This window comes from Anomaloglossus baeobatrachus, chromosome 2, assembly GCF_048569485.1.
Source record: "Anomaloglossus baeobatrachus isolate aAnoBae1 chromosome 2, aAnoBae1.hap1, whole genome shotgun sequence".
Taxonomy (NCBI): Eukaryota; Metazoa; Chordata; class Amphibia; order Anura; family Aromobatidae; genus Anomaloglossus; species Anomaloglossus baeobatrachus.
This window is the reverse complement of record NC_134354.1, coordinates 184,876,317-184,895,012: the sequence shown is the minus strand read 5'-3', so window position 1 is coordinate 184,895,012 and position 18,696 is coordinate 184,876,317. Positions and strand designations below refer to the sequence as shown.

The 18,696-nt window shown below is 46.0% G+C and overlaps 1 protein-coding gene across 1 annotated transcript in view; it reads right to left on the bottom strand.

The window, feature by feature from the left end:
* LOC142291190 (amine oxidase [flavin-containing] A-like) overlaps positions 1-18,696 on the bottom strand; it is a 133,752-nt gene that overhangs the window by 74,649 nt on the left and 40,407 nt on the right. The window contains exons 3-4 of the mRNA XM_075335537.1: positions 6,769-6,906; positions 1,890-1,994 (exon numbers count right to left, since the gene is read on the bottom strand). Coding sequence (XP_075191652.1) covers positions 1,890-1,994; positions 6,769-6,906 — 243 coding nt within the window. The remainder of the gene's footprint in view (positions 1-1,889; positions 1,995-6,768; positions 6,907-18,696) is intronic.

Below are 18,696 nucleotides of genomic sequence, written 5' to 3'. Positions count from 1 at the left end.
TTCATGAATCAAACACATTTTGGGAAATCTCCCATTAAAGGGAACCTGTCACCTAGAATATGCGTTCTGACCTATCAGCAGATGCATGTGTGCCCTAATTACACCTCCCTACCCATGCCTGTGCTGTAAAATTGTATAATATGAAAGTGAAAAAAAAAAAAACGTTTTATTACCTTCATATTTCGTATGTAAATAGCAGGGAATGTGGTCACAGGGGCGGTGCCTTGCCCTATGGACGTCTGCGTATTTCTGTGGTATCACGCCCCTGTGGGCGTGATACCATGGAGCGACGTCCCCGTCGCTCATTCTATCCTGCGCGCATTGCAGCAGGCTTCTTTTCCGGGTGTTCAATCGCCGGCTTCAGACGGGCACTGCGCATGCGCAGTGCGTGTCTGAAACTGACAAGGAGAACCCGGAAGAGAAGCCTGCTGCAATGCGCGCAGGATAGAATGAACAACGGGGATGTTGCGCCATGGTATCACGCCCACAGGGGCGTGATACCACGGAAATATGCAGACGTCCATAGGGCAAGGCGCCGCCCCTGTGACCACATTCCCTGCTATTTACATACGAAATATGAAGGTAATAAAACGTTTTTTATTACTGTCATATTATACAATTTTACAGCACAGGGATGGGTAGGGAGGTGTAATTAGGGCACACATGAGTCTGCTGATAGGTCAGAACGCATATTCTAGGTGACAGGTTCCCTTTAATCTCCTTGTTAAAGAACAAGTTGTGCAAAAAGTACTGAAACATTGAACAGTTGGACATGTGCATTCAAGAGTTTAGAGAATATGACATTAAGTTCACCTGCAAAGGTTAGAGAGTATTTTAGGATCACTCTAAAAGGTGTATTCCCATGTCCAAGACCCTATCCCAATATGTAGTAGGTGTAATAATAGTATTAACAAATACCTCCAATTAGAAATGTAGTATAGTTCTTCTGATATAGCCATGTCTCTTACCTCATGTGCAGGGCATTCCAACTTAGGTATCCATGGTTATGACCACGAGCAACTAACTACATAACTAACTCTCACTACCTGAATGGACATAACCATTGCTATCCCATAGTCATTGTGACAAGATAACAAGTCAGGCTTAGAGCACACTACTCTGAAGAGCTGCTGGATGAGTCCTGTCTCCTGCATGCAGGGCTGTGGTTCACTGTCAGCTACATTCTGTTTAAGGCTGGGGTCACATGAGAACTACTGCGAGTGCATCGCATGACAATCAGCTTCCACTCTGCTGGCGTGTAAGCCGAGTGTCATGTCACTGTGATGCAATCATGTGATCTTAGCACAGCTGTGGAGGAGGGGGCACACGCTGCAGGGGAAAGGGAGGGACTAATCTCCCTATCTCCTCCATTGTCAGCTGATGCGTATATTGCACTGCACTCCGGCGTAATGCAACCGCAGAGCGATGTTCCTTTTGCACCCATAGAGTTGTATGGGTGTGAGAGAAAACAAATCGGATTCCATCCGCAGCATGCTGCAATTGTTTTCTCGGTCCGATTAGGGCTGAGAAAAAAATTGCTCATGGGAGCGACCCCATAGAGCTAACATTGGTCCGAGTTGAATGCAATTTTGTACCGCTTTCCACTTGCTCTGTTTTTCTCGCCGTGTGTCCTTAGCCTAAAGCACAGACAGGAAATGACAGAGTACGTGCCTTTAACATACTATACCAGGAAGTAAGGACCCAAAGGTTTCATAATCATAACTAAAAAACTAAATTGTGAAATTTCTTCAGTCCTCAAAGGTGTTATAATGGTTTAATTATCTTTGCGCCCAGAAAATCCCCTAAAATTAGTATGTTCACTACATATAGTGTATGATTTATACACAGTGTCATACATTCATCGAACATCAATTTGATAGAATCCTTACCTCTTTTCCCCATTCATCAATTGTTCTCCATAGATTGTTGTAATCCAAAATGACCAAAGGGTTCCAAGCTGGAGGAAAAGCTCCATGAAATGCATAGGTTTTTCCCTTGAAAATAAAAAGACAAGAAATTACTAGACCCATAAAAATGAAAACATTTAATGATAAAGGAAATATAAAATGATAAAGGAAATATAAAATCATCTGAGGGGCTAAGCATCGCTCTGTTTCTCTCTTTAAATCACCAAAGAAAATTATACCTTCAACTGTCAATATTAGTTATATTTCCACAAATTAAAATGGTACCCCAAAATGGTGTTCTTTTTGAAAATACACTAATAAGAGAAACAGACAAATATCCCATGGTCACTCTAGAGGAGCTGCAGAGATGCACAGGTCAGGGGAGAAAATCTGTCCACAGAAAATCTGTTGGCAGTATACGCCATAAATCCGGCCTTTATGGAAGAGTGACAAGAAGAAAGACATTTTTTAATGCAAGCTAAGAGAAGTACCGTTTGTAGTTTGTCAAAAGTGTCTAAGAATGTGATCTGGTCTGATTAAACCAAAGTAGAACTTTTTGGGCTAAAGACAAAAGATATGGGTGGTATAAAATTAACACTGCATATCACTGTGAAAACTTCATCCCCAATGTCAAACATGGTGGTGGCAGCATCATGCTGTGCGGATTCTTTCCTTCAGCAGGGACACGGAAAGAAGAATAGGCAAACACTTCAGCCTATAGATGTGCCAAGCTGGTATAGACATACCCCAAAAGACTTGGAGCAGTAATTGCAGCGAAAAGTAGTCCTGCAAATTATTGACTCTGGGGGACTGAATACAAATGCATGTCACAATTTTCAGAGTTATAGTTTTAAAATATTTAGAAAACCATGTATCATTTGCTTTACAATTCAAAAATACTTGCTATTTATTATTGGTATATCACATAAGTAATTTTAAAGGGAACCTGTCATCAGAAATGTGGCTTTCAACCTAAATGTTTCCCCCTCTGCAGCTCGTGGGCTGCATTCTAGTAAGGTTTCTATACTTTTTGTGCCCCCTTTTAAACCAAAATAAATACTTTATAAAACTGTACCTTTCGGTTTGAAAATCTTGTAAATTATCCATGGGGGCAGGCCGTGTGGCGTCCGTTGCTTTATCTTACGCCCTCCCCCATGCTCCAAATCATCCCTCAGGACGCCGCCCACTGCGCCCGAGGTCCCGTGCACGCCGGGACACCTAGTGACGTGGTCGCAGGCATGAGAGTATGGGCGGCGCTGTGATTGCATCGCAAGTGCCCGCCCATACTCTCGTGCCCGCCCTTTCCCCACTGCCTCCAGCGTTCTGCGCCGGCCCGACGTCACCTTCTTCCCATCGTACCCTGCAGCAGAAAATAGATGGGAGGAGCGGAGCAGGCCACTACAGGAGAAGCGGAGGATCTGAGTGACGTACAGAGGGGAGAGCGCGCCCACGAGAGTATGGGCGGGCACTTGCGATGCAATTACAGCGCCGCCCATACTCTCATGCCTGCGACCACGTCACTAGGTGTCCTGGCGTGCACGGGACCTCGGGCGCAGTGGGCGGCGTCCTGAGGGATGATTTGGAGCATGGGGGACGGCGTAAGATACAGCAACGGACGCCACACGGCCCGCCCCCATGGATCATTTACAAGATTTTCAAACCGAAAGGTACAGTTTTAGAAAGTATATATTTAGGTTTAAAAGGGGGCACAAAAAGTATAGAAACCTTACTAGAATGCAGCCCAGGAGCTGCAGAGGGGGAAACATTTAGGTTGAAAGCCAAATTTCTGATGACAGGTTCCCTTTAACTTCAACAACCCTTTCTGATTCTACATGTATCCGCCAGGTAAGCCTATACTCATCTCCTGTACGGGCGTCATTCCACCAGTGCCGTGGCTCACAGTGTTGGGGATCACATGGGGTTGTGGTGTCACGTGAGCCTAGCGTTAAATCAGCACCAGCTTTCTTCTCCCCGCCTTTGGACCAAATTAGTTAATCAACATGAAGTGAGCGCTATGGCTATGCTCATTTCCTGTTGATTGTTTAATCCGAAGGCAGGCTGATAGAACCCGGTGCTGATTTCAAGCGGGGCTTGCGTTGCATCACAACCCCACACAAGCCCCAACACTGTTGGAATGGCGCAGGTACGGGAGGTGAGTATAGGCTTTATTATTTTACCTGGGGTAAACATGTGGAAGCAGAAGGGATTGTCCTAGTAGTGGACAACACCTTTAAGTTGGAGTTAAAACTACTCCTTCAGAAATGCTGTCCTGCGTCAAACACAAAGTGGAAGAAGACCTACAAAAACTCAACACCAGAGGTTCTAACTGAAGATTGGGGCACCTGTCAGATCTGTAGTTATATTGACGTTTAACCTTAAATTGTTTTTTAGCTGGAAAACCTCTTCAGTCATTTCCTAGAATATAACAGTACAACCACTTAGATGAACTTCCATTTATCCAAGAATTTGTGGGCTGACCTTTAAAAACACTCCTAAACCTAGTAGCTCTCATTTTGCACAGTATGTATTGTACTTCAGCCAGAAGAATCAAATATAAAGATATAAATCGCTCAATAAATCATTTCTGAAGGTGAAACTTTGTTTCCCAATATGAACAATATAGCGTAATTTGTATCACTGTGCCAAATGTGATATGTCTAGCTCCAATTCAGCTGCAGGGATCATGCTTTTCGTGATTGATTAAAAATGCTTCTCATGTCAATGGAGCTCTACAGGAAAGAAGATTTAGCGACAGCCAGGGATCAATGTGCAGTACACTGTCTTTCTCATGAAAGTGTTAATTATTATTGAATGCTGAAATCTAACCACACTGGAGACAAAAAAAAAAGATAGATGATAGGCTGGTTAAATCCACCGTGTACGTGACAGAGCAGAAGTACAACAGCGCTTAGATAATACACTCCCTTTGCTTGTTGTTTCCATAAAAGCATTGGCTGTAGAGCATATTGGAGCCATTAATCATTATATCTTGGAAACTTGCTGTGAACTATAATTCCTCACATTGCAATCTTTTCTTCTTATCTTTCTCACAAAGAGCTCCAGAGGAAAGGTTATAAAAAGGAGAGAATATGAAAAATGAACTTTTTTTAACCTCCTTAGAAAATAGATTGCACTTCTTCAAAATCACAAGAAGATGGAAACGACTTGCATGTTGTTTTTAAAGAGAAACCACATGTTAAAGGAACTAGTCAAAAAGTTTAGCCAAAAGTCATGTTTATGCCGATCTCTGACATTTCGCCCAGACAGTGGTTCATTTGTTCTAGTTTTGATGAAAAGAGTATTTTTCATCAAAACTGACTGATCTATTATGCCTTTTTCATGATATATCTGGACAAGCCAAATTTTTGATTACAGATGAGCGACTCTGAGGTTCGGTGTTCGGACCAAACACAAACTTTCCAAAAAAAACCATAGTTCAGGTTCGAGGTTTGGGAGCTTTACGTATGCAAACCACTCTCGCGAGTATCGGTGTGCTCAGGTACGCTCGGTGCTCAGCCCAGTGCTAACGGCTTGCAGTGTTTTATCAGCTAACCCTGGAGACCCCAACAACATATGCAATCACATAAAACAATTAAATCTTTATTGGATAGATAAAAATACAAAATAATGTCTCCAAAAAACAGATCCCGTCACAGGGTCGATATTATATTGGGAACACCTAGCCAGAAGACTCCCCCATATAGTATAAATAATGACTACAGCTGGACCAGCCAATAATAACCATATAGTCAATTATATAATTAATACAGGAAAAAACATATTTAGTAAAGTCACAAAGTAAAAACACAAGTGTGTTAAGAGATGTCAAATAGAAGTCACATTATGAACACATAATTGTACAAAAAAAGGTAACACGCAATATAACTATAAGGGAGTTAGCAGGAGAGAGGTAATGGTGTCCCACACACACTGAAGGTAACAACAGTGTTATCGGAAGTAGTGTGCACTGAAAAAAATATATAGGAAAAACCCCGTCCACCCTCCCCCAGAAGTGATCTGTTTATGGCTGGATGCATGTGGACGGAAACCTAAACTGCCCAATTAGTGACTTTCATTAGGGTTCAGGTTAAGTCCGGGCCCCAAACCGAACTTTAACAACTTTGAAAGTGTTGCTAATAAAAACTCTATCCCTGCATTAACAAGAACTTTATTTCGTTACTGACTGTGACGTTTCCATTAAGATCGTGAGGACAAGTTTTTGTTTTAAATGTTTTAGCAATTATTAACATAAAAAACTGTATGTGTTTTACCATAAGCTTTCACATAAAAAGTGATATTTCAATTTAAAATAAAAGTTTTTCCCCATTTTAACAATGCCAGGCATGTAGAAAAAAATAATAGTAAAAAAAACAACAATGAAATCCTTTGTGTGAACACAGCCCTAACGTATTCAAATATATTCTGATAATAATTTCACACAGCAGCAGAAAGCAAATGGTTGTTTATCCAATCAATATGTGTAGGTTTGAAGCAAATATGTATTTGGCTCCTTTGAATAGGTAAACTAGTAAATCGCACCCATTATCAGTTATCACACAGCGGAGGAAATGAACACTTCCACCATTTGTGTTTAGGCGCTATATAAACAGAACACTCCAACTGGAGACATTTCATAAAAGCCAGAAAGCAACAGCAGTTGAGTAAATAATTTACTTTCCCATGCCATATATAGTACTTGCTCGTTCCCGTCTTTAAAACGGATTGTTAAAAGCATTGTTCTTGTTATTAGTAATGCAGTCCTGAGAACTAAGCGCCATTATGTTCGGCGCTGACAATCACAGCTTTTACTAGTGATGCAAATCTAAAAATACATTTATAAAAACTTGCAATGACTACTCACCCTGACATGATGGATAACCCGTTGTGACACATTCACTTTATAGGTTATTATACCAAGCTCTTTGGCCACCCGCAGAATTCGATTTTGGGTTGGTCCAACATACGCTCCGCCAACATCCACATACTGAACTTCTTTATTCTGAGTAGAAAGAAACCATTATATAATACAGTGTCTTTAGTTTTGATGTCTCCTTTAACTAGATCAACCCTATAACCAGGGGCCATTCATAGATTTAGAAGAAAGGATCAAAATGGCTAATAAGTATGAATTGATTCATGGCGGGAGCATCTGGGCTTGAGCAGTTTACAAAGCTTTTGGCTATAACTTCTAAAATATGTTATGCCCAGTGCAATACTTGATGGTGCGTAGCGAGAATCTCTGTGTCACACACAATCTTCTCAAAATCTGCAATCAATCTAACATAGTGTTTCAGTTATCCCAAAAGTGTTTAACATTTATTCAGTATTCATCATTAGTTGTAACAGGTGCTAAAAAATAGCTCAAAATTACATTGTCCATAGATTTTATTCTGCTAGAAATCCACATTTTTATTAATTATATTTGCCACTGATATTTGGTGAGTCCACTCTATTTCTCTGTTTGTTATATTTCCCCATTTGGCACTAGATTTGGCACTGTATTGGTTATCTAGGACAAGCCAGCAGATTATGCAGCCCATCAGAAGATTTGCAGTGGCCCACGTTGCGGACCTGTCCAGTAGATGCTGCTGCATTCTTATATTCAAAATGTATTTGTGTCTTTCAAAAGCAAATACATTTGAACACTGTGGCCCTGGGACTGGGGCAGAGAAGGGCAGAGTATAGGAGTGCCGTGCCCGTTATCGCCGGCCCCAACGTGCAGCAGCAAGATGAGGTCAGTATGTTATTGACGTCATCTAGCTGCTGCTAATGCCTCAGAGGCATCTGAGACGGCTGTCTCTGATAGTAGTGAGGAGCTGAAGATTAAATGTATGATTATCAGGCTTGGGATTACTTGAAAGGCACAATATTGGGTACTGAGAATTGTGAAAGTGGCACAATATAGCGAGGGGCAGTAGGACTTTATGCAGAGCAAGCAGTGTAAGGGAAATATTATAGATAGGGGTAGTTTGGGGGGATATTTTGGAGAGGAGCAGGATGTGCGGGTGATAGTAAGGAGAAGCTCAGTGTGGGGAGGACATTATGAAAGAACTCCCAGTAACTATTTTATTCTATAAATGTGTGTGACATGCATGTAATGTAGTGGGAGTGTGACAATATACTCATCTTCTGCCGCTGTTTTTGGTGTCTAGCGACGTTCTTCTCTGCTCCTCTGGTTCATCACCACAATTCTAACTAGCCGGTTCATTCTGTGTGCTATAGAAAAGCCAGAAGTCAGTTTTACAATGAAAACCTATGGAGCTTGGTTATGACGTTCAACAGGCTTTGAATGTATAATAGAAAGTCGGGTCACGCAGAGTGCAGCATGACTTGGCCAGTCTGGAGAGCTAATACATCAGTGAGAAACTAAGAAGAATGGCGCTAGACACTGGAGACAGCGGCGGTAGGTGAATATATTATCACACTCCTACTACATTATCCCATGCATGTCACACATTTAATGAATAAAAAATAGCTGGAAGTGATTTTTTAAATCTACCTTCAACCTCAAAAAACTATGAAAGTAATATTTTTTTACTAATTTGTTTTATTTAGGTCTATCTACATTTAGGACTTATGTAAAAATGTGATTAAATTTTACGTCAAAATTATGCAGAAATTTGGAAAATTCTGAAGGGTTCATAAACTTTCAAGCACCACTGTAGGTGTCAAATTAGATTTAAAAAGCTGTGATATCCCGAGCTTTCTGGACAAGTTTGCCTCTCCACTCCACAAAACAAATTTCCATTGCTCCAGAGTTCAGTGGTGGTTTCATTTACACTACTACCGTGTTTCCCCGAAAGTAGGACCCCCCCGAAAGTAAGGCAGGGTGGGGGTTTCGGGGGGGTCCGCCAATGTAGGGCACCCCCCGATTGTAAGGCAGGGTAGCGGGGGGGCCGGGGAATGTAAGGCCGCCTATGGGTGGGGGTCCCTGGGGAAAGTACAGGAACTTGCCGCTGTTCCCTCGCTCCATCCAGGCCTTCTCCAGTCTCCTGCCACCCGTGGTCCGCCTCCGGTGAATGGCCCCCGCAAGGCTCCCTGCTGGCCATCAGCTCGAGCTGTGATTGGCCAGTCAGCCGGCTCGCAGCTGATTGGCCCTCAGCTCGAGCTGCGATTGGCCAGTCAGCCGGCTCGCAGCTGATTGGCCGAAATCAGCCGCGACGTCACCGCCTGCAGGCTCGCTCCGATTGGTCCAGCGTCCCCGGCATCCGAATCGTCAGCCCGGCACAAGTAACGGTAAGTTCCGAAACTGTGTGTGTGTGTGTGTATATATGTGTGTGTGTGTGTACGGTGTGTGTACGGTATGTGTACGGTATGTGTATGGGTGCCGTATGGGGCTGTATGTGTGTGTACGGTACCGGTACGATATGTGTGTGGGTGCCGTGTGGGGCTGTACCGGTACCGTATGTGTCAGTGTGTGTGGTGGCAGAGTGGGGGGCAGAACCACTGTATGGGGAGGCTGCAGGGGGGAGGAAGGAGTGGATGCCGGATCTCAAACAATGGGGAGGCTGCAGGGGGGAGGAAGGGGTGGATGCCTGATCTCAAACAATGGGGAGGCTGCAGGGGGGAGGAAGGGGTGGATGCCTGATCTCAAACAATGGGGAGGCTGCAGGGGGGAGGAAGGGGTGGATGCCGGATCTCAAACAATGGGGAGGCTGCAGGGGGGAGGATTGTCATTTTTTTTTCCAATGTAAGGCCTCCCCCGAAAGTAAGGCAGGGTGGGACTTTTGGGGGTAAAATTAATGTAAGACAGGGCCTTACTTTCGGGGAAACACGGTACATCAGATGCATGACATTGTACTTGGTGATATAAGCCTTGCATGCCACTGGTGAGCAATGGAAACCTATGCCATGAAGCTCCTGGGGCACAGCTTTTGTTCTAATGTTAATGCCACAGGAGGTTTAGCAGTGCTGGCAAATGTTGAACACTATGCGCCTTAGTACTCACTGACCCCACTATAATTTTATGTTGCCATGCCTGACGCTCTGTTGTTTCTAAATGCTTCCACTTCTTAATGATACCATTCACAGATGATTGTGGAATATTTAGGTGAAAATACACTACAGATGAAAAGCTTAGGGTCACATAGATTTTTCCTTATTTTTGAAAGGAAAGCACATTTTTTTTCAATGAAGCTAACATTAAATTAAACAGAAATACACTCCATACATTGTTAGTTTGGTAAATGACTATTCTAGCTTCAAACGTCTGTGTTTTAATGCAATATTTACATAGGTGTATAGAGGCCCATTTCCAACAACCATCACTCCAGTGTTCTAATGGTACATTGTGTTTGCTAACTGTGTTAAAAGGCTAATGGATGTTTAGAAATCCCTTGAAAATCCTTGTGCAAGTGACACACCCACCAGGGCCATTGGGGAACTCGGAACCGGGCCAGGGTTCTGTTCTGGGAGGTCACGGCGGCAGGGCCCCAACTCTGTGACCCTGGCAATGTCGTTTTAAATGAGTGGGGGGATATTTACAGGGGATAAGTCGTGACGCCACCTGTGGTATTTAGCCAGATATGGCCGACGCTGCTTAGACGGGACTGCTGGGGCAGATGGTGAATAAAAAAATCATATATAAATATAACACTGCACTCTCAATGGGCAAGAATAAATAAAGATATAACTCTTTTTCTTAATGCTAATAGATTTTTAGTACAGAAGGCAAGATAGCAACAAATGAAAGACATGCGACACTTGCGACAATTAACGTTTCAGTCCTCCAGGACCTTGATCACATTAATCGCTAAATTACTGTGAAGAAAAGAGTTTTTTGGAGTTTCCTTAATGATTAACAGACAGTAGCCTCCTTACTCATAGCGATATGTATAAAGACGTTCGTCCAGAAATAAAAAAAAAAAGGGCAATACGGTGAGGTTTTTCCTGTTCCCTCCACAGTGGAATTCATAAAATTAATATGTGCTCCAGACCCTCCAGGGTTAATGCTGTATTTGCCTTTTGTGTACACGTTAAGCTGAATTGCAGTCTGTGTCCCCAGGAGCTGTGGCTATGTGCCTTAAAAGAATGGGGGAGGTGCTAGTGTAAGAGCGATATGGGACATTTACAGGGAAAAGTCGTGACGCCAGCTGTGGTATTTGGCCAGACATGGCCGACGCTGCTTAGACTAGACCGCTGGGGCAGATGGTGACGCAGCAGAGATGGTACAGCTCTCCACAGGTGGAGCTGAGACCCCAGGGCAACTCTAGGCAGTTTTCAGCCACTGGGATGTTTGAATAGAGTGGGGTTCCGCGAACCATGTTTTGGGAGACTCTTCTGTTTAATACCCTGGCCCTCTGGGTCACCTTTTCAGTGGATTTGTGTGTGGTTGCAGCTTCGGCACATAAAGATACCTCAGCCATCAGTTTTGCCAGCTGAGCCTGATTGTTCTCCACTAGTCTAGGGGCCGGTCCCCTTTGCAGCAAAGTCCCTCCACACCGATCAGTCAGCTGTGGATGCAAGCCCACTTCCCGTGTCTCTAAGACCCCTTCTTCCTTTTCTTCCACCTGGCCCAAAACGAGCTCCTCTGGCTCCAATCCAAAGGACCTCTCCCCTCCGCTTCCTACTTTGTTCTTCACTCCGTTCTTAGTGTCCACCTACTAACTAACCCTACCTCCAGACTGGCTTCAGGACTGTGCTCTCCCTAGGGAACAACTCACCCTAACCATGGCCTGATGGAGTGCAGCTATACTAAGAGAGTGTGTGTGTGCTCTTCCTTACCAGGGAATGGGATATCACACCTCTGGCTAAGGTACAGTACCTCTGAGCAACTGGACCCTCAGGGGCGCCACACAAGTATGTTAGCACAGCTGAAAACACAGCTGAGTGTGTACTACTCCCTTCAGAGGAGAGCACACACAGGCTCTAACCAGACAAGACAAGACAAGTACATTTGAGTCTCTAGTTTGAGAAATCGATGCCTCACAGGTCCTCAACTGGCAGTTTCATTAAATAGTAACCACAAAACGGCAGTGTCAACATCTACAGTGAAGAGGCGACTCCAGGATGCTGGCCTTCAGGGCAGAGTGGCAAAGAAAAAGCCATATCTGAGACTGGCTAATAAAAGTAAAACATTAATATGGGCAAAAAAAACACAGAAATTGGACAGATGAAGATTGGAAAAAAGTGTTATGGACACACGAATCGAAGTTTGAGGTGTTTGGATCACACAGAACATTTGTGAGACACAGAACTACTGAAAAGATGCTGGAAAAGTGCCTGACGTCATCTGTCAAGCATGGTGGAGGTAATGTGATGGTCTGGGGTTGCTTTGGTGCTGGTAAAGTTGAAAATTTGTACAAGGTAAAAGAGATTTTGAATAAGGAAGGTCATCACTTCATTTTGCAATGCCATGCCATACCCTGTGGACAGCGCTTGATTGGAGACAATTTCATCCTACAACAGGACAATGACCCAAAGCACACCTCCAAATTATGCATGACCTATTTATGGAAGAAGCAGTCAGCTGGTATTCTATCTGTAATGGAGTGGCCAGCCCAGTCACCAGATCTCAACCCTATTGAGCTGTTGTGGGAGCAGGCTGACCGTATGGTACGCAAAAAGTGCCCATCAAGCCAATCCAACTTGTGGGGGGGGGGCTTCTGAAAGCATGGGGTGAAATATCTCCAGATTACCTCATCAAATTAACAGCTAGTGTGCAAAGCTGTAATTGCTGCAAATGGAGCATTATTTGACAAAAGCAAAGTTTGAAGGAGAAAATTATTATTTCAAGTAAAAATCATTATTTCTAACCTAAACAATATCTGGAATATATTTTCTATTCATTATGCAATTCATTTGATAAACAAAAGTATGATTTTTCATGGAAAAAACAAAAATTGTCTGGGTGACCCCAAACTTTTGAACTGTAGTGTATTTGATCAACCAATTAATTACCTCACCTTTACTTTGGTGGCTGGAGCTGCTTTTCTTTGGTGCGGCGGTTAATTTTTGGTGATATTGATCATGTAACAATGCTTTTCCCAACTTTGTCTCTGTCTGCAGCGCAGTCAACTCTTTGTGATAATATGATTGGTAAATCATATATATCACATAACAGATGCTGGGACAGCTGTATATACATCACATAGGAGACATTGGGACTGCTGTATATACATCACAGGAGACAATGGGGACACATGCATCACATGAGGGGCTGGAGCCATGTATATGCCCCAGCCCCTCCTGTGAATATATATGCCCCAGCCCCTCCTGTGATGTATATGATCCAGCCCCTTCTGTGATGTATATGCCCCAGCTTCTCCTGTGATATATATGCCTCCAGCCCCTCCTGTGATATATTTGACCCCAGCCCCTCCTGTGATATATATGCCCCCACCCCCTCCTGTGATGTGCATGCCCTCATCTTCTTCTCTGTGATGTATATGCCTCAGCGTCTCCAATGTGTGTATATGCCCACATCTCCTCCTGTGACGTCTATGCCTCAGCCCCTCTTGTGATGTATATTCCCCAACCCCTCTTGTTATAGATATGCCCGCAGCCCCTCATGTAATGTATAAGCCCCAACCTCCCCTTTGATCTGTATGCCCCCGCATTTCCAATGTGATGTATTTGCCCCATCCCCACCTGTGATGTATGTGCCCCCAACATCTACAATGTGATGCATATGCCCCAGAATCTCCTATGATGTATATGCCCCAGCCCCTCCAGTGATATGTATGTCCATAGTCCCTCCTGTATGTATGTGCCCTAGCATTTCCTATAATGTATATGCCCAAGCCCCCCCAGTGATGTATATATCACAGGAGACGCTGGGGGCATACACATCACAGGAGGCACTGGGGGCATACACATCACAGGAGACGCTGGGAGTATACACATCAGAGGAGATGCTGGGGGTATACACATCACTGGACGTCATATAGCGCACTCTTGGGGCACGAACATCACTGGGGATCAGGAATCACTAGGGAGGCAAGGAGAGCACTAGGGAAGCACAGACATCACTAGAAGGCATGGACAGCATTTCCAGAGCACAGACATTACTAGGGGGTACAGAAATCACTGGCGGTTACGACATCACTGGGGGGCACAGAAAGCGCAAGGGGGGCTCAGATATCACAAGGGATCATGGACAGCACTGGGGGGGCACGGACAGCACTAGGGGTCACTGGGTAAAATGGATAACACTTGCGGAGCACAGCCATCACTAGGGGGGAACTAAGGGGGTAGGGACAGCAGTTCCGGAGCACAGACATCACTAAGGGAGCATAGACAGCACAGAGGAACATGGACATCACTAGGGCGCACATCACTGGGGGTGTTACACAGCACTGGGAGAGGGGGCACACAGCACTGGGGGTGCCACACAGCACTATGTGTGGCACATAGCACAGGGGGCACACACAGCAGAGGAGTACTCAGCACTGGGGGAGGGGGCACACAGCACAGGGGGCACACAGCACCGGAGGGTGGGCATAAAGCACCGGAGCATGGGCACACAGCGCTGTAAGCTGTGAATCTGCTGCTGCTCGTCTCCTGTGAGACGGGAGAGCAGAGTGCTGACCCCCCCACGAAGTAAGTCCTGAGCACACTGGCACTGGTCAGTGTGAGGACTCAATGGTACGCTCACGCAGCGTTCCGTAGTGAACGCTTCGGCGTCGCAGTCACACTTGCAAGTGACTCGCGTTAGTCTCACAACACATCACCTGGCATGGCCGCACACTCTCTAGACAGGAACGTCTCAGTTGCATAGAAATACATGCAGCCGACCCACTCCTGTGAGGAGAGTGTGCGGCCGTGCTAGGTGATGCCATGCAAGACTTGTGCGAGTTACTCGCAAGTGTGATTTCGGAATACGCGTCCTCACAGCACAGATGGGGATTTAAAACACGGCCGGCAAGACGTGGTGGCCGGCCCCAGCACTGCGGCCCCAAGAATCTGTGCTGGAACCGCAGAAAACTTCATCGTGTGCCGCATATGACCCACGGGCCAGACGTTCTCCACCCCTGAGCCAAAGGAACAAACGCCCTCGCGACTAGTCCCTGCGCTCATTAGCATATAATATACGATCTTCAGAAATACTTTTTCTAAAGATCTGTTTATTTATGCTAGTTTATACAGGGACAGTTAGACAGGAATCACTAATATGCACCCAGAACTGCTCGTGCTTCTGGGTGCATATTGCACCTGAAAACATTTTTATAGTTTGTATATTTTCCTTGTGGGGCTTTCTAGTCCATCTGTTCCTATTGATACCTCCTCTAGAGCCCCTGTACATTCTTTCCTTTTTCATTGGGAAGAGAGGGATAGAGATGGAAAATAATTGTTTATTGTGTTCAGAGTTCTGACCATTTGCTGGAGGGACAACTGTACCTGGATTCTTTTGGAAAATGAATGTTCTGATGGTGGACTGGAAGCAGAGAAACTTGCCGAGGGAATGGGGGATCTGATGGAGGGGAGGCCCATATGTGACCCAGGTCCAAAAAGAAGATGCAAGATGCTGTGCTCGCAGGAAAAGGTTCTGGAGTGGGTGCTTGAATACCAGTATTTTATAAAAATTATATGCTTGATTCATCATAAAAGGTGAGGTCACTAAGGTGGAGACAAATATCAGAGCAGTTTGGTGAATTTGTTTGGAAGAGAATTTCGGAGAGTCTTTTTTTGGCTTGTGGTTCAGTCAAACACAAACAGGTGGAAGGTGGAAGGAGAGAGGTAATACACATGATTTCCGTTTAGTCATCAAAAGGAGAGAGACTAATGTGTGTATATATATACATATGTATATATATATATTGTGAGGTAGCGTGGTCGGCTGCGCCGCAGAAGACACGGGATCCAGGCATTAAGGTTCACAGCACACGGTTTTAATGTCCAAAACAAAAAGTCCACAACAATATACATGTGCCTCTCCAGCAGAGAACTCAGGGAGTTCTGTTCACTCCCTCACACCCGGCACACCTGCCCTTGTTCCTGTTTCCATTTAACCCTTCCTTCAGCCTGTAGGGAAACAGCATTAACCCTGGAGTGGATTTACTTTCTATCATGGAGTGAGCACAACCGGGGCGAGACATACCGGCCGTCATAGATAACCCCGGTCACAGTCTCACATACCCCCCCCCTCAGTTCAAGCGTGTGGGGTTGAACTCCCGCCATCAAACACGGGCCGCGGGACAAGGCATCGGCGTTGCCCTGCAACCTACCGGCCCGGTGTTCAACCGTAAACCTGAAGTTCTGCAGAGAAAGGAACCACCGGGTAACCCGGGCATTCCGTTCCTTGGCGGACCTCATCCAGACCAGTGGAGAGTGATCCGTCACCAAGCGAAACTGCCGTCCCAGCAGGTAATAGCGTAGGGACTCCAAGGCCCACTTGATCGCCAGGCACTCCTTCTCCGCTACGCTATAATTCCGCTCGGGAGGGGTGAGCTTCCTACTTAAGAAGGTGACGGGGTGTTCCTCCCCCTGAACCACCTGAGACAGCACTGCCCCCAGGCCGACCTCTGAGGCGTCAGTCTGTACTATGAACTCCTTCCGGAAATCAGGGTGTACAAGAACAGGCTGTCCGCACAGGACCCCCTTCAGGGCCCGGAAGGAGTCCTCGGCCTGCGGAGTCCAGCGCACCATGACGGACTTCTTGCCTTTGAGAAGGTCCGTCAAGGGGGCTGATAGTCCCGCAAAATCCTTTACAAACCTCCTGTAGTATCCCACGATACCCAGGAAGGCCCTAACCTGCTTCGTGGTCAGGGGTCTAGGCCACTTCTGGATCGCCTCAACCTTGTTAACTTGGGGCTTAATCACTCCTTGGCCTATCACGTAGCCCAAGTAGTGGGCTTCCGTGAGTCCCAACGCACATTTCTTGGGATTGGCTGTCAAGCCGGCTGTTCGAAGCGCGTCCACCACCGCTTGTACCTGTTCCAAGTGGGTCTGCCACTCGGAGCTGTAAATAATGATGTCATCAAGGTACGCTGATGCATACGCCTGGTGGGGTTCCAGCACTAAGTCCATCAACCTCTGGAACGTGGCCGGAGCGCCATGTAACCCAAAAGGCAAGACAACATAGTGGAAGAGACCCTCTGGCGTAACAAAAGCGGTTTTCTCCTTGGCGGACTCCGTCAGTGGCACCTGCCAGTACCCCTTGGTCAGGTCGAGCGTGGTAAAATATCGCGCCTGTCCCAGCCTATCAATCAGCTCATCCACCCGGGGCATGGGGTAGAGATCGAACTTGGATATTTCGTTCAATCTCCTAAAGTCATTGCAGAACCTTAAGGAGCCATCGGGTTTTGGTATTAGGACAATTGGACTAGCCCATTCACTCTGGGATTTTTCGATGACCCCCAGGCGTAACATTGTCTTTACTTCCTCCGATATGGCTTGTCGTCGAGCCTCCGGTACCCGGTATGACTTCAGGCGTACCTTCAGGTGGGGCTCGGTGACAATATCATGTCGTATCAGACTGGTCCTACCGGGCAGCTCGGAGAAGAAATCGGGGTTCTGCTGAACCAACCGTCTGGCCTCTCGCCTCTGAGTCTTGGTGAGGGCTTCTCCAATCCTTACTTCCGGTTCGTCCTCTCCGGAGGTCGCTGGAGCCGGATGTGAACGACCCGAAGAGGAGGGAGGTGGGGAAAAAACAGCCATCAGGCTTTCCCATTCCTGCCAAGGTTTTAATAGGTTGACATGGTATATTTGTTCAGGTTTCCGCCTACCGGGCTGCAATACTTTATAGTTAACCACCCCGACTCTTTCCTTTATCTCGTAGGGGCCTTGCCACTGAGCCAGGAATTTACTCTCCGCCGTGGGGATTAATACCAATACCCGATCCCCGGGTTTAAAGGTCCGCACGGTGGCTTGTCTATTGTAGCGGCCGCTTTGCGCGGCCTGAGCCTCCTGTAAATGCTCCTTCACAATTGGCATGACCGCGCTTATGCGGTTCTGCATACCCAAAATGTGTTCAATCACGCTTTTATGGGGGGTGGGCTCTTGCTCCCATGTTTCCTTTGCCAGGTCCAACAATCCCCGGGGATGTCGCCCGTATAACAATTCAAAAGGCGAAAACCCTGTGGATGCCTGTGGCACCTCTCGTATGGCAAACATCAAATAGGGAAGCATCATATCCCAGTCTTTCCCGTCTTTTGAAATCACCCTTTTGAGCATGGTTTTCAGGGTTTTATTGAAACGCTCGACTAAACCGTCCGTTTGAGAATGATACACAGACGTACGCAACTGCTTGATCTGGAGTAGCCGGCATAGCTCTTTGGTCACTTTAGACATGAATGGGGTCCCCTGATCCGTAAGGATCTCCTTGGGCAACCCCACCCGGCAGAACACAGCAAACAACTCCCGAGCTATAAGCTTTGCTGCAGTATGTCTGAAAAGGTATCGCCTCGGGATACCGGGTGGCATAGTCAACGATCACTAGGATGTGTTGGTGCCCTCGAGCGGACTTTACGAGGGGCCCCACCAGATCCATCCCTATCCGTTCAAAAGGGACTTCTATAATGGGTAACGGTACCAACGGACTGCGAAAATGGGTCAGGGGTGCGGTAAGCTGACACTCCGGGCAGGTTTCGCAGAACCGTTTTACCTCCCCAAAGACCCCGGGCCAATAGAACCTTTGCAATATTCGCTCCTGCGTTTTCTTGACCCCTAGGTGGCCACTCATCAGGTGTTTATGAGCCAAGTCGAGGACCCGCCGGCGATACGGCTGGGGCACCACCAACTGCTCTACCCCCACGCCCCGTATTTCATCTACCCGGTAGAGTAAATCCTGCTTAAGAGCGAAATGGGGGTACCTTACCTGGGCACCGGGCAGCTGTGCCACCCCGTCAAC